The 16,306-nt window shown below is 44.3% G+C and overlaps 1 protein-coding gene across 1 annotated transcript in view; it reads right to left on the bottom strand.

Annotated features, from left to right (window-relative positions):
* RAB3IL1 (RAB3A interacting protein like 1) overlaps positions 1-14,129 on the bottom strand; it is a 36,540-nt gene extending 22,411 nt beyond the window's left edge. The window contains exon 1 of the mRNA XM_076001826.1: positions 13,565-14,129. Coding sequence (XP_075857941.1) covers positions 13,565-13,593 — 29 coding nt within the window. The 5' untranslated portion in view covers positions 13,594-14,129. The remainder of the gene's footprint in view (positions 1-13,564) is intronic.
* Between the last annotated feature and the right edge of the window lie 2,177 nt (positions 14,130-16,306).

Raw genomic sequence — 16,306 nt, 5'->3', positions numbered from 1 at the left:
GAACCCCCTCGGGCCAGCCAGAGCTGGCCCTCAGAGTGAGGACTCCCCGATTTTCATGAAAACAGCCCCAGGGCTCCCCAAAGCGGCTCTGGCCGCCCCTCCCTCCCGCCAGCCAGCTGTGCGGTGTTTGGACAACTGGATGGAATGTTTTGCAGCCAGAGTCCTCCCTGGATCACAGAGCTCAGATTTCAAGAGGGCGGGAGGAGAGGATGCTGGCTTTGGCTCCAGGGAGAGAGGAAGAAACGCAAGAGGTCACGTTGAGCTTGGAGGCTCCCCACCCGCCCCCCAGACCAGGCCCTGGCCCCTCGGGGAAGGGCAGGACAGAGGGTGTGGAGACAGCTCCGGGTGTTGTCAGAGATTTGGTCTGGCCAAGCCAAGCCGGTGAAGTCAGGCCCCGGGGCAGTCTGGGCTCAGGCAAGGGCTGGGCCCAGGCAGCAGTTTGAGAACACAAACATCCCATGACAGAGAACTTTCCCCTTGTATGCACAGGGCAATGGGGATCCACAGGGGGCAGGCGCTTGCCCCAGGAGGCACAGCAAGCGGGGTGCAGAGCTGGACCGCAGCCCAGGCTTCCTGGTGCCAAGCTTGCTCTTCTCACTATCCAGGAAGTCCCTGCCCTCGCCCTCAGCCCCAGAGATGCAGGCACGCATCCCAGCCAGGGAAGCCTCATCCTTGCTCCTTCCCCAAATGATGGAGGCAAGATAATCTACTCACAAGGTAGGTTCCCAAAGCAAACACAGACACTGAGCTTCCCACCAGCCTCGGGGAGAGGGGCATTGACCCGCTTGTGGACAGGGTGTGGAGGCCCTAACAGCCAGGATCCTGGCCTGGTTCCTGTTCTGGGGCCAGGGCTCCCCCAGTTCCCTACCACAGCTGCCCAGGCGTCCCGGAGCCTCTTGAGTAATTCCCTTCTCTGGCTCCAAAGACACACAAGTTCTAGACTCAACTATGGAAGCTAGCTTGAGCCTCAGTTTACCCACCTTCAAGTCAGGAGGATTGTCTCTGCTCCGTTTGGCTCATCACCGTATCGTGGGGTGCTGATGGCAAGGAGTGGGGCTGCTAGTGGCCCCCCTTGGATGCACACATGTCCCAGCTACAAAACTCAAATGAAGAAGGAAGGAAGAAGGGGATTCCTTTGGGCCCAGATGGGTGTGCGAGTCCCAGCAAGGTGCCTGGGGGCCTGGGCTGAGTTCCTAGAGGATAAACCTGTTTGCCCACTCCCATCCCCTCAGTAGGAAAGCTCGGCCACCTGTGGGATTAGTGAGCCCATGGGAAACCTTGGGGGAAGACATGACTAGTGTTGGGGGAAGGTGGGACTCCCTGGCAGCTGGTGACCCCCCAGACAGATGGCAGAATGGGGTGTGTTGGGGACTATGCTGGGACTTTTTTGTTTTGTTTTGAGACAGATTCTCACTCTGTTGCCCAGGCTAGAGTGAGTGCCATGGTGTAGCTGTAGCTGGGACTACAGGCATGCGCCACCATGCCCCGCTAATTTTTTTCTATATATTTTTAGTTGTCCAATTAATTTCTTTCTATTTTTAGTAGAGATGGGGTCTCACTTTTGCTCAGGCTAGTCTCGAACTCCTGACCTCAATCAATCCACCCGCCTCGGACTCCCAGAGTGCTAGGATTACAGGTGTGAGCCACTGCACCCAGCCAATGCTGGGATCTTTACACGCAAAATCAGACTCAGTTCACCCTTGCACCCACCCGATGTGGTCCTTCATTGCTTTCTGTTCCCATTTTAAAGAAGAGAAAACTGAGATTTGGAAAGGTTAAAGGGTTTGGCCAACGGCTAACAAAGAACTCAGATTTTAATCTGAGTCTGACTACAAAACCCATTTTCTTATCCCTCCACTGTTTACTCTCTCAGGAGGAAGGGTAAGTTGAGGCTTTTTAGAGAAAGTAGGCCTTGAAGAATAAACAGGATTTAAATATCTATGTAGAAATGGAGGCCGGGAATTCTATGCAGAGCAACCGGGACAAAGGATTGGCAGGGGGAAGAGCAGAACACAGGGAGAAGCAAACCCTTCACTTGCCCCGAGCTCAGGAACAAAAAGGCTGGACAGGTGGCCTCAGGCTGAATCCCAAATGCCTTGGAGGCCAAGTTAAAGAATTTGGACTTTAACCACCTCACCTTCTCCTTGGAGCCTTTAGAATAAAAATGTTTAACCATCTCACTATCTCTGTGGAGCCTTTAGAATAAACATTTTTGAACAGGGAAGTGAAGTGATCAGAGCCCTGCTTTTGGAAGACTAAATGGATAGCAGTGGCCGGGCGTGGTGGCTCACGCCTGTAATCCTAGCACTCTGGGAGACTGAGGCAGGTGGATTGTTCAAGGTCAGGAATTCAAAACCACCCTGAGCAAGACGGAGACCCCATCTCTACTAAAAATAGAAAGAAATTAATTGGCCAACTAAAAATATATAGAAAAAATTAGCCAGGCATGGTGACTTGTGTCTGTGGTCCCAGCTACTCGGGAGGCTTAGGCAGGAGGATTGCTTGAGCCCAGGAGTTTGAGGTTGCTGTGAGCTAGGCTGATGCCATGGCACGCACTCTAGCCCGGGCAATAGAGTGAAACTCTGTCTCAAAAAAAAAAAAAAAAAACAAAAATGGACAGCAGTGTGCATAGAAAATAGAAGTGAACACTTAGCAAATATCTAGCACTCTAGCCAGGGTGACAGCAAGACTCCATCTCAAAAGAAAAAAAGAAAATAGAGGATGGAGGGGAGGTAATATTTGGTCAATAGGTACAGAGTTTCAGTTTGGGAAGATGAAAATGTTCTGGAGGTGGATGATGGTTGCACAACAGTGCAAATGTACTTAATACCACTAAACTGTACACTTTAAAATGGTAAAAAAAAAAAAAAAAAAAGATATATCTGACACACCTAAGCATAAGAATAGGGAAAGGTTGAGGTTGAAAAAGTGACCCCATATGACAGACACTAGAAGCATCTGCTATAAAAAAAAAGAAGAAAGAAAAAGTTATCCCAAAAGAAAGGTATTATTCCTATATTAATAATGGAACTTTAAGACAAAAAACAACATTAGGGGTAGGGTTGGTCACTATGGAGTAATAATAGAATGATGACAATGTTAAGGAAAAAAAGTTAAATACACCAGAAAGCCATAACAATTTTAAATCAATACATGCCTAATAAAATGACCAAAAATATTAAAGCAAAAATCATTAGAGCTACAGGGGGAAGTTAGACAAATCTATCAGTACGGTGAGAGGTATCGACAAACCTCTCTCAATTATGGATAGATCAAGGAAGCAAAATATCAGAAACTGGCAGCGACAGAGACCTCGGACATCAGCAGCAAAAGCTAAAACATAGGGCACTAGATCAAAGCTAATTGAGGAGCAAATAGATCCCTAGATCCCTCGCCTACATCCTGCCACTGGGCAACTGCCCCTGTCTGAGTCTGGCATAAGGCTGGGAATTTATTCTCTGGGATGGTAAACAGGTCTTTGGGCCAGTAGCTAAGGGGATTAAGTGATTGCACATGCGCTGAACACTGAGACCCCCCAACCCTCTTCTTTCATTTTGCTGCCAAGATGGAGGCAACCTGACCTTTACCCTCTGGATAATCCCTCTGTGAGACTCTGACCGGCCCAGGAAGACAGACCTAAGACTAGCGCTCCCGACAAATATCCATACTGTGGATATACTCCAGAACTCCATACTGTGAAGCTCAGAGTCGACATGCTGAGGGCTTTGCCATCAGCTTTGAAGCTCCGTCTCTCGACAATGAGCAGACAACCAAGGATCATCAGACAACTAACGAGAACCTCTAACATTAGAGAAGCCGAACCCAGCAAGCAGGAGAAAGCAACTTGCAGGAAACAGAGAGTCTGCAGGAAGGAGGAAGAGGAGGAGGAGGAGGAGGAGCAAGAATAAATATCCTCCGGGAGAGAAAAGAAGATATTGCATTCATGAAATAAGAACACGGCCCTTTGAAAGGAAACATTCAGAGAGCAACAACAATAAAAACTCTTGGGAAACAATATATTTCTTAAAAGCATGATGGCAGAAATGAAAACCCCTGAAGAAGGGTTGAAAGACAAAGTTGAAGGCATATCCCCCAAAAAAGAAAGAAATGAAAAATACAGAAAAGATTATAAAATTAGAGGAACAGTGTAGGAGGTTCAGTATCTGAATAACACGGACTCTAGAAAGAACAGAAGAAACTGAAATGGATGAAGCATCAAATATTAAATCATTCAAGATTATTTCCTGAAACTGAAGTATATGAGTTTTCAAATCAAAAAAGCCCACCTAATAATGCCTGGTAGAGTCAATGAAAACACTAAGATATATCAGTGTACGATTTCAGGAAACTAAGACAAAGAGATCTTATGAGCTTCCATAAACACAAAAACAGTCACAGCAAAGGGTCTGGAATCATAATGGATTTGGATTTCCCAGTAGAAGCAAGAAGACAATGAAAGAACACTTTCAAAATTCTGAAGGAAAATCATTTCCAACCTAGAATTCTATGCCGCCCAAACTGTCATTCACGTATAAGGATAGAATAAATAAATTTTTATTTCTTCGGGGTCTCAAAAAATTTAACTCTAATAGGCTCTTTTCTCAGAAACAGCTAAAAGATGCTGCTATGGTCTCAATGTGTCCTCCAAAATATATCTGTTCAATAACCAATGTGATAGTATTAAGAAGTGGGGCCTTTACAGGGTGATTAAGTCACAAGAGATCCACCCTCGTGAATGGGATTAGTGACCTCATAAAAGAGGTTGAAGGTGGCTCACACCTGTAATACTAGCACTCTGGGATCCCGGCCAACGCGGGCAGATTGCTCAAGGTCAGGAGTTCTAAACCAGCCTGAGCAAGAGCGAGACCCGTCTCTACTATAAATAGAAAGAAATTAATTGGCCAACTAATATATATAGAAAAACTTAGCCGGACATGGTGACACATGCCTGTAGTCCCAGCTACTCGGGAGGCTGAGGCAGGAGGATTGCTTGAGCCCAGAAGTTTGAGGTTGCTGTGAGCTAGGTTGATGCCATGGCACTCACTCTAGCCTGGGCAACAAAGTGAGACTCTGTCTCAAAAAAAAAAAAAAAAAGAGGTTGAAGGGAGCACCCTAGTCCCTTTTTGCCCTTCAGCTATGTGAGTGTACAGTGATTGTCCTTCCTCCATGTGAGGATGCCATGAGAAGGTGCCATCTTGAAACTGGGAAGTTCTTACTCACCCCTGAACCTGCTGGCACCTTGATCTTGGACTTTCCAGCTCCAGAACTGCAAGGAATAAATTTATACTATTTATAAATTACACAGTCTAAGGTATTTTCTTATGGCAGCTGGAATGGACTGAGACGTATGCACTCCAACAAAATGTGGGGGTGAGCCAAGAAAGAAAAACACATAGGTCAGAAGAATTTCCTAACTCAACACGGGACCAAAGGGAAGGGAATCCTCAGGTTGGTATAAGGGCACGTCCTGCCATCCTGTGTAGGCAAAGAGGGCAATGGGTACAAATTGGAAAACAGAAGACCAAGAGACGGGTACGTTGAGGGCTGTCGCTGTCACCATAGCTTTCACCTCTGCACCACCATTTTGAACTCATGAACTGTTACAGGATGTGCTCCAACAAAACAGAAGTGTAAGCCATAAAAAAGAAATAAAGAAGATCCAGGAAAACAGGGAATCCCAGGAGAATGAGAAAGGTTATTGTAAGGGTGACAGCCAAGTCCCAGGACAATGGCCGTGTGGCAGCATAAGGAGCGACCAGCCCAGAGAGAGAAGGGTGGCTCCAAGGAAAAGCATTGCAACTGATAGATTAACTACTGTGATTGAAGATAATAGAAGGTATGGGAAGGATTAGCAAAAGGCACAAAGAACACTGAGCAATTTTTAAAAAGAGCATTATTAACTTTAGGGAAAACTGATACTAGAAAATATAATCATAGTTTCTGAAGTGCTCAGCTATGAATAATATTGAGTAGTCATAAAAATGTAAATGTCAAATATTCATTTAACGACTATCGTTTTAACCGACAGTGGTATCAGAGAATTAAATCCTCCTCTGCTAAATAGAAAGTCAGTAGATAATGTCTTAAATTGATTAACAAAAAGCTATTAATATTATTTAGAAATACAAAAATGTGTAAACCCCAGAAGGAACAGCTAGAGGCAGGCAAGAGGGGATGGAGGGGTGAAGCAGAAAATTGCTGTCTTTTATTATACACCTTTTTGTGACTATTTGCCTATTTTTTCTTTTTTTTGAGACAGAGTCTCAATTTGTTGCCCAGGCTAGAGTGAGTGCCGTGGCATCAGCCTAGCTCACAGCAACTTCAATCTCCTGGGCTCAAGCAATCCTCCTGCCTCAGCCTCCCGAGTGGCTGGGACTACAGGCATGCGCCACCATGCCCGGCTAATTTTTTCTCTATAGTTAGTTTTCTAGTTTCTATTTCTCTTAGATGGCCAATTAATTTGTTTCTATTTATAGTAGAGACGGGGCCTCGTTCTTGCTCAGGCTGATTTCTAACTCCTGACCTCGAGCAATCTGCCTGCCTTGGCCTCCCAGAGTGCTAGGATTACAGGCGTGAGCCACCGCACCTGGCCTATTTTTTTATTTTTTATTTTTTTTGAGACAGGGTGTCGCTCTGTTACCTGGGCTAGAGTGCAGTGGTGTCATCATAGCTCGCAGCAACCTCAAACTCATGGACTCAAAAGATCCACCTGCCTCAGCCTCTCAAGTAGCTGGGATTATAGGCACAAGCCACCATAGCTGGCTGATTTTTCTATTTTTTTTGTGTGGAGATGGGGTCTCTCTTGCTCAGACTGGTCTCAAACTCCTGGGCTCAAGCAATCCTCCCAACGTGGCCTCCCAAAGTGCTGGGATTACAGGCATGAGCCGCTGCACCTGGCCTGACTTTTAAAATTTTGTGGCTACTTTGATAGAAATCAAAATTAATTTCAAAAAGGGAGAAGAGCACTTCAGCCCATTCTGTGAGGCAAGAAGCCCAGTGAGAGGCCGGGTGCGGTGGCTCACGCCTGTAATCCTAGCACTCTGGGAGGCCGAGGCGGGCTGAGGTCAGGAGTTCGAAAGCAGCCTGAGCAAGAGCGAGACCCTGTCTCTACTATAAATAGAAAGAAATTAATTGGCCAACTAATATATATAAAAAAAATTAGCCGGGCATGGTGGCACATGCCTGTAGTCCCAGCTACTTGGGAGGCTGAGACAGAAGGATTGCTTGAGCCCAGGAGATTGAGGTTGCTGTGAGCTAGGCTGATGCCACAGCACTCACTCTAGCCTGGGCAACAAAGCGAGACTCTGTCACAAAAAAAGAAAAAAAAAAAAAAAAAAGCCCAGTGAGGATAGTATGAGAAAGGAAGATTATAAACCAATCTCACTCATAAACATAGATGCAAATATTCTAAGTGAAATATTAGCAAACTGAACCCAGTGCACAAAATATAAACTCAACCTGCTTATGGTGTTTCATACCAAGAATTCAAGCTTGGTTTAACATTAGGAAATCTTTAAATGTTGTTCACCACTATAACAGATTAAAGGAGGAAAACATTATGATTATCCAAATAAATGGAGGAAAAGCATTTGATAAAATTCAATCCCAATTTATTTAAAACAACAACAACAATTTAGAAATCTGGGAATAAAAGAGAACTTCATTAATATGACAAAGAGTATCCACCAAAACCCCAGAGAAAACATTGTTAGTGGTGAAATGCTACAAACATTCTTTTAAAATAAAAAATGGCCGGGCGCTGTGGCTCACGCCTGTAATCCTAGCTCTTGGGAGGCCGAGGCGGGCGGATTGCTCAAGGTCAGGAGTTCAAAACCAGCCTGAGCAAGAGCGAGACCCCGTCTCTACTATAAAATAGAAAGAAATTAATTGGCCAACTGATATATATATAAAAAAATTAGCCGGGCATGGTGGCGCATGCCTGTAGTCCCAGCTACTCGGAGAGGCTGAGGCAGGAGGATTGCTTGAGCCCAGGAGTTTGAGGTTGCTGTGAGGTAGGCTGACGCCACGGCACTCACTCTAGCCTGGACAACAAAGTGAGACTCTGTCTCAAAAAAAAAAAAAATAAAAAAAAAAAATAAAAAATGATGACATTTTGGGCTGGATTATATAAATGAATAAATAAATGTAATCAGAAATGAGAAAGGTTTGGCTGCTTTCATTGCTTTCTGTATGACATTATACTGGTGACTGTAGCCAGTGCAACAAGACTAGAAAAAAATTTAAGACATAAAAATCAGAAAAGAACAACCAGAACTGTCATTATTCACAGATGATATGATTGTCTACATATCAAATCCAAAAGACTCTATACATAAATTATTATAATTAATAAGAGAGTTTGGCAAAGAGATTAGCTATTATGTTAATACAAAAATCACTTGTAAGCCAGGCATGCTCACACCTGTAATCCTAGCACTCTGGGAAGCTGAGGTGGGAGGATCATTTGAAGTCAGGAGTTTGAGACCAGCCTGAGACAGAGCAAGACATATGTGCACCCCACCCCTCCCATCTCTACTAAAAATTGAAACAATTAGCCACGCATGATGGCACGTGCCTATAGTCCCAGATATTCAGGAGGCTGAGGCAGGAGGATCGCTTGAGCCCAGGAGTTTGAGGTTGCTGTGAGCTAGGCTGACGCCACGGCACTCTAGCTGGGCAACACAGTGAGTCTCTGTCTCAAAAAGGAAAAAAAAAGAAGACTCAAATTACTAAAATTAGGAATGAAATTAGGGAAATTACTACCAACTTCAGATATAAAAAGGATTATAAGAGAATACTATGGGTCAGGTGCGGTGGGCTCACATCTGTAATCCTAGCACTCTGGGAGGCCGAGGTGGGCGGATTGCTTGAGGTCAGGAGTTCGAGACCAGCCTGAGCAAGAGCGAGACCCTGTCTCTACTAAAAATAGAAAGAAATTAATTGGCCAACTAATATATGTAGAAAAATTAGCCAGTCATGGTGGCACATGCCTGTAGTCCCAGCTACTCGGGAGGCTGAGGCAGCAGGATTGCTTGACCCCAGGAGTTTGAGGTTGCTGTGAGCTAGGCTGATGCCACAGCACTCACTCTAGCCTGGGCAACAAAGCAAGACTCTGTCTCAAAAAAAAAAAAGAGAATACTATGAACAATTGTTACTAATGGATTAAATAACCTAGAAGAAATGGACAAATTCCTAGAAATACACAAACTACCAAATTTGACTTTAAATAATGGAAAACCTGAATAGACCTCAACTACAAGATGGAATCAATAATTTTAAAACGTCCAATGAAGAAAAGGCTATCATATACAGAAGAATGAAATTAGACCTCTATCTCCTACCAAATACGAAAATTAACTGAAGATGGATTAAAGACTTAAATATAGAACCTGAAACAATAAAAAATTCTAGGAGAAAACCTAGGAAAAGAATTTTCCTGGACCTAAAAAGCAAATGCAACAAAAACAAAATAGACAAATGGGACTTAATTAAGCTAAAAAGCTTCCACACAGCAAAGAAATAATTTATGGAGTGAACAGACAACCTACAGAACAGGAGAAAACATTTGCAAACTATGCATCTGCCAAAGGACTAATATCAAGAATCTACGAGGAACTCAACTCAATAATAACAACAACAATAACAAAAAACCAAAACAAATAACCCCTTTAAAAAATGGGCAAAGGACATGAACAGACATTTTTCAAAAGAAACCATACAAATGCCCAACTAGCATATGAAAAGTGTACAACATCATTAGAAAAATGCAAATTAAAACCACAATGAGATTCATCTTTAGTCAGAATAGATATTATTAAAAATCAAAAAATAACAGATGTTGGTGAGGATGTGGAGAAAAGGGAATGCTCATACACTGTGGGTGGGAAGGTAAATTAGCACAACCTCTGTGGAGAACAGTATGGAGATTTCTCGAAGAATTAAAAATAGAACTACCATTTGATCCAGCAGTCCCATTACAAGGTATCTACCCAAAGTAAAAGAAGTCATTGTATCAAAAAGATACGTGCACTTGTATATTTATCACAGCACTATTCACAATAGCAATGATATGGGATCAACCTGAGTGTCCATCAGTGGATGACTGGGTAAGGAAATATGGGATATACCATGGAATACTACTCAGCTATAAAAAAGAATGAATCATGTCTTCTGCAGCAACATGGGTGGAATTGGAGGCCATTATCTATAGTGAAATAACTCAGAAAGTCAAATACTGTATGTTCTCGTCACTTATAAGTGGAAGCTAAATAACATGGACACATGGATATGCAGAGTGGGATAACAGACGTTGGAGACTCTGAAGAATGAGAGGGTCAAAGTGGGTGAGGGATGAAAAATTACTTAATGGGTACAATGTACACTATTTGGGTGATGTTAACACTAAAAATCCAGACTTCACCACTATGCACCATTACATTTATCCATGTAATGAAACTGCACTTGTACTCACTAAATCTATAAAAAAATTTTAAAAATAAAAAAAGAAAGACAAGGACAAAATTGTTTCACTGATGAATTCTCAAATACTTAAAGAAGAATAAAAAATCCTTCTCAAACTCATCCAAAAAATAGAGTATGCCTTCTAACTCATTCTGTGGTGCCAGTATTGCCGTGAAACTGAAGCCAGACAAAATGATCACAAGGAAGGAAATCTACAGACCAACATCCCTTGTGAATATAGATGCAAATATCCTCAACCGAATACTAGCAAATCAAATCCAGAACATATTAAAAAGATTATACATCATGGTGACATGGGATTTATCCTGGAAATGCCAGCAAGGGTGGTTCAACATGAAAATGAATCAATGTACCATGGGGAATTGGCTTCAGGTTCCTCTCGAATACCAAAATCTGTGATGCCCAAGTCCCTTGTATAAAATGGTATACGCCAGGTGCAGTGGTGGGCACCTGTAGTCCCAGCTACTCCAGAGACTGAGGCAGGAGGATTGCTTGAGCCTAGGAGTTCAAGGCCATCCTGAGCAATGCAGCCATGCCCCATTTCTAAAATAATAAATAAATAAATAAGTGAGTGAGTAAAATGTCATAGTTTTTGCCTATAACCTACACACATCCTCTTGTATACTTTACTTATAATACCTAATACAATGTAAATGCTGTGTAAATAGTTCTTATATTTTATTGTTCAGGGCATAATGACAAAGAAAAAAGTCTGTACATGTTCAGTAGAGAACTGAAGATGTACCACTGAAGAGTTCCACCATCCATGTTTTTTAATGCTTTCTGTCTGTGGTTGGCTGAATCTACAGATACAGAACCCACAGATACGGAGGGGCCTACTGTAACATATCGCATTATTAGATTGAAGAAAACAACCATATGATCATCTCAGTTGATGCAGAAAAGCAAGTTGACAAAACCAACACCCTGTCATGATCAAAATACTCATAAAACTGGGAATAGAAGGGAACTTCAACCTGTTAAAGGGCATCTGTGAAAATCCACAGTTAATAGCATACTTATTGGTGAAAAACTGATAGCTTTCCTCCTAAGATCAGAACAAGATCAGGACAGCTGGCCTTGCCACTTCTACTTTTACATGTTCTTTTTTTTTTTTATTTTTTTTATTTTTTTTACTTCTACATGTTCTACTTCAACATTTCACTGGAAGTACTAGCAACAGCAATTACACAAGAAAAAGAAATACAAGGCATCCAAACTGGAAAGGAAGAAGTAAAACTGTATTCACAGGTGGCGTAATCTTATATATAGGAAAGCCTAAAGAATCCACACAAAAACTATTACAGCTAGTAAACGAATTCAGCAAAGTTGCAGGATACAAGATCAACATACAAAAATCAGTATTTTTGGTATTTCTATATACCAATATAGCAATGAATAATCTGAAAATGGAATTAAGAAAGTAATTCCATTTACAATAGCATAAAAAAAGAATAAAATACTTAGGAATATTGTTAACCAAGGAGGTGCATGACTTGTACACTCAAAACTACAAAACATTGTTGAATAAACTTAAAGACCTAAACAAATGAAAAGATAGAAGATTAGATTAGAAATAGAAGATTAGATTGTAAAAATTGCAAAGCGATCTATAGACTCAAAGTAATCTCTACCAAAATTCCAACTGCCTTTTTTGCAGAAATGGGCAAGGTGATCCTAAAGTTCATATGGAATTTTAAGGGACCCCAAATAGCCAAAATAATCTTGAAAAAGAACATAGTTGGAGAATGCACACTCCTGATTTCAAATTTTCTACATAGTTACATAATCAAAACAGTGTAGTGCTTGTACAAGGATGACATATAGATCAATGGAATAGAATTGAGAGACCAAAAATAAACCCACACATCTATCATAGATTGATTTTCAACAAGGGTGCCAAGACCATTCATTGAGGAAAAGAATAATCTTTTCAACAAACAGTGCATGGACAATTGAATATCCACATGCAAAAGAAGGAAGGATCTTTACCTCAGACCACGCATGCAAATTAACTTAAAATAGGTCAAATAGCTAAAGCTATGAGATTCTTAGAAGAAAACATATGGTTAAATCTTTATAATCTTGGATTTTGCAAGATCAAAATCCATTACAATTCATTAGAAATTTCTAATGTCATTGAAATCTTTTATATGTCAAAGAACAAAGTGAAAAGACAACCAACAGAATAGGAGAAAATGTTTCTTTGGTTTGTTTTGAGATGGAGTCTTCGCTTTGCCACCCCGGGTAGAGTGCAGTGGCGTCATCATCATAGCTCACTGCAATCTCCAACTCCTGGGCTCAAGAGATCCTCCTGACTCAGCCTCCCGAGTAGCTGAGACTACAGGTGACACCTGGCTAATTTTTCCATTTTTAGTAGAGACAGGGCGCTCTGTGAAGCCCATGCTATGCTGAGCCAATCTGTATCTGAGGCAGAAAAAGGCAGCTAAGGCGGCCTGCTGGGTGATCCTGTCCACCTAACATACGACATGGCTCACTGCGCATGGGGTCTGCCCTCGTGCTAACCTCCCGCACCTCTGTCCACCCTTCCTATTCCCCGGGGCTTTGTTCTGATGATTGGATGACGCCGTTTCTTAAAAGCACTTACTGCACTGCCTCGCACCCATTAAGTGCTCAACATGTGGGAGGAGCTGCTTCTTCTCTTCTTTCCCTTGCACGGTTGGCATTAGCACATGCCTGCGAACCTGAACTTTAGGAACAGCCTGGAGCAGCGGACAGACACTGCACTGACCGAGACAGGGACCCACGGTCACTGCCCAGTCCCAACTCTAATTCTCTGTGACTTCAGGCAAGTCATTTTCCTTCTCTATGCCTCAGTTTCTTTGGACGAAAAACCATCAACATTCTTTCGGGGGCATGTCAAACTTCACACCCATTTGAGATGAGGCCACTGAGGCCACTGACAGGTAGTGAACGTGTGACGACATCCAGGTCCTCCGGTGCCCGGCACAGCTCTCTAGAAGCCTGACCCGTGGTGTTCCTCCCCTCCTCCTCTGCCCCTTAACCCCAGTTCTGAGCTGGGGGGTTGGGTGGGGCGGGACATGCATGGGTCAGTCCTCACCTTGCTGGCCTCAGCGGGGCAGAGTCCATGGGGGACAGGCAGCTCAGGGATCCCAGTGTTCTCCCCAAGCTGTGGTAAAATCCTCTTGCTTTGTGTCTCTAGTTGGGCCGGCTCTGGCCTGTTCCATGCTATTCCATTGTCGTTGGTGGGACTAGGTTTGGTAAAGCAGGACAAAGGTGTACCCCAGCTTCTCCCTGCCTCCCCCGGTTTCGCAGTCTTTCTGCAGTGGCCAGAGCTCATGCGTTCATCTCTGTGAATGTTGAGTGTACCCAGCCCTTCAGGGATCAGGGCTGCCTGATCCCAGGGAAGAGGTGCTGTTGTCTGTCTTGCTTCCGGGCTCTCCCCTCCCCTGTCCTGTCCAGGTGTGCCACGCCCCTCCTTTTCTCTCTTTGCCTCTGCCCTGTTTGTTCTATGGTTGGCCCAAGAGAGACGTGGGCTGGCAGGTGCCCTACATAGAGCCTGGAGGGAGCCCCCAGGCCTGGCTGGCCCACCCAGGGGCCCCCTGCCCTCTGCCCCCAGCCAACCTGGGTCCCTTTCTTCCTGCCCAGCTGAGACAGGGCCTGGAAGGGCATCGTGGCAGGCCCTCTGTGATGCCCCTGTTGCCATGGTGATCCTAGGTGCAAAGACCATAGCGTTCTGCATCTGGAACCTCCACCCATCTGCCCAGCTCTGCTGCGCCTGCCCCCAGAGATGGCTGTCTGCCGGGGCGCCCCAGAGCATGGGCTCTGCTGCAGTCAAAGTCCCTTCTGTGCATCCCCCATCCCTTGGATGTCCCTCCAACCCCCATAGAGACCACTACTCTAACAGGTAAGAATCCATCCTCAGAAACTGACCAACCTCCACTACAGAGCTGGTGGTGGGTAGTGGAAAGGACACAGGATCCAAAACCAGAAGACCCAAATTCCAGTCTCAAGTCAGTTATAGCTCTGTGACCTTGAACAGCAGGCCTTGAGCTTCAGTGTCCATTTATGTAAAATGTGAATAAGAATGCAATACTGGGCTGGGCGCAGTGGCTCACACCTGTAATCCTAGCACTCTGGGAGGCCGAGGCGGGTGGATCGTTTGAGTTCAGGAGTTCGAGATCAGCGTGAGCAAGAACGAGACCTCATCTCTACTAAAAATAGAAAGAAATTAATTGGCCAACTAAAAAAAAAAAAAAAAAAAATATATATATATATATATATATATATATATATATAGCCGGGCATGGTGGCACATGCCTGTAGTCCCAGCTACTTGGGAGGCTGAGGCAGGAGGATCGCTTGAGCCCAGGAGTTTGAGGTTGCTGTGAGCTAGGCTGATGCCACGGCACTCTAGCCCAGGCAACAGAGTAAGACTCTGTCTCAAAAAAAAACAACCAAAAAACAACAAAAAAAATGCAATACTGAACCATCCCTCAGAAATACCTGTGACTTCTCATGGGCTGTTCCCCCGACATGTAATGCTCTTCCATTCTTCTCAGCTCAGTGTACTCCTACTCATGCTTCAAGACCCAACTCAAATGCTCCCTTCTCTGTAAAGAATTTCCTGACCTGACCTCTGAGCACTTGGCACAGATCTCAGGTGTTGCCATTCTGTGTTAGAGTTATTTAAGGGTTTCCCCGGTTTTTATTTGACCATGAATACCTGGAGGCAGGAATTAGTTTAGGCTCAGGTCTAGAATGAGAGGTAGTTTGTTGAATGATTACTTTGTGGAACGGGAAGCAGAAGAGAGTGGCCTAAGTTGGGTGCCATCTTTGCAAGGGTCAATTCTGGGGCTCTTCATCCAGACATGGCTGGGGTCAGTCAGCACTGACCGTGGCTTTGCTGTGTGCCTAAGCCAGGCCCGGCTGGCTGGGGGCATGTGCATGGCTGAGACCCCGTGACTTGTGCGAGGGTGTGCCTGTCCTAGCTCTGGGACATCCTGGGAGGGGAAGGGACACTGGGGAAGCACTGTCAGCTGGTCCTGGGGGTACTTCTGGGATATGCCAACGAGCCTGCGGTTCAGGGGTCTCCCAACTCCCTGTCATGGCTCTATGGCTGCTGGTCATGGTCAACGAAGTGAAGGCGGCTTCCTGAGGGAGCTCCATGGTCTGCACTGACCTGACCAGCGGACCAGCGCCGGCTAGTCAAGGGCGCCCTCTAGTGGCCGCCACAGCTGAGGCAGGAACCTGTCTCCACAAAGGCAGGGTTTTCATGCATTCCTGAATACAGAACAATTGTCACTATGCCAAGCACATGTCTTAACTTTAGTTAAAATATATTTATTAATCATCTGCTAAGCGGAGAGCTCTCTCCTGAATGTCAGTATGTGTTGGTGGGGAAGAGAGAATGCAAGGTAGAGAAACAATTACAGCAGCGATTTGCTACCCAGTCTGCAAAGTAGAATCACTTGGACAACTTGAAAAACTACCAACACCTGGGGCCCATCCAGACCAACTGAATCTGAATTTGTAGGGTGGGACACAGGCATCAGTGGTTTGGACCGGGAAAAGTTAACAGGCAGCCAGGCATGAGAACCACTGGTTTGGAGAGTTGACTAACATATTTCCCATCCATCATTCTTATCCAGCTGCCGAGGCAGGCGCTGTTCTCCCATTTCACAGATGAGGAGTCTGAGGCTCAAGTGACGCTACTTCTTTCTCTCTTTCAGTTAAGGACAGCAATGGGACAGCGGGGAAGCAGCAAATACTTCTACAAGGCTGTCTCAAGGCTGTATCATGAGAGTCTCTGTCTAAGAAGAGACTCTCATGATAACAATAG

Source organism: Microcebus murinus, chromosome 4, assembly GCF_040939455.1.
Source record: "Microcebus murinus isolate Inina chromosome 4, M.murinus_Inina_mat1.0, whole genome shotgun sequence".
In the NCBI taxonomy this organism is placed as follows: domain Eukaryota; kingdom Metazoa; phylum Chordata; class Mammalia; order Primates; family Cheirogaleidae; genus Microcebus; species Microcebus murinus.
Note: the sequence above shows the minus strand (reverse complement) of the source record. Positions and strands in the feature narration are given on the sequence as shown.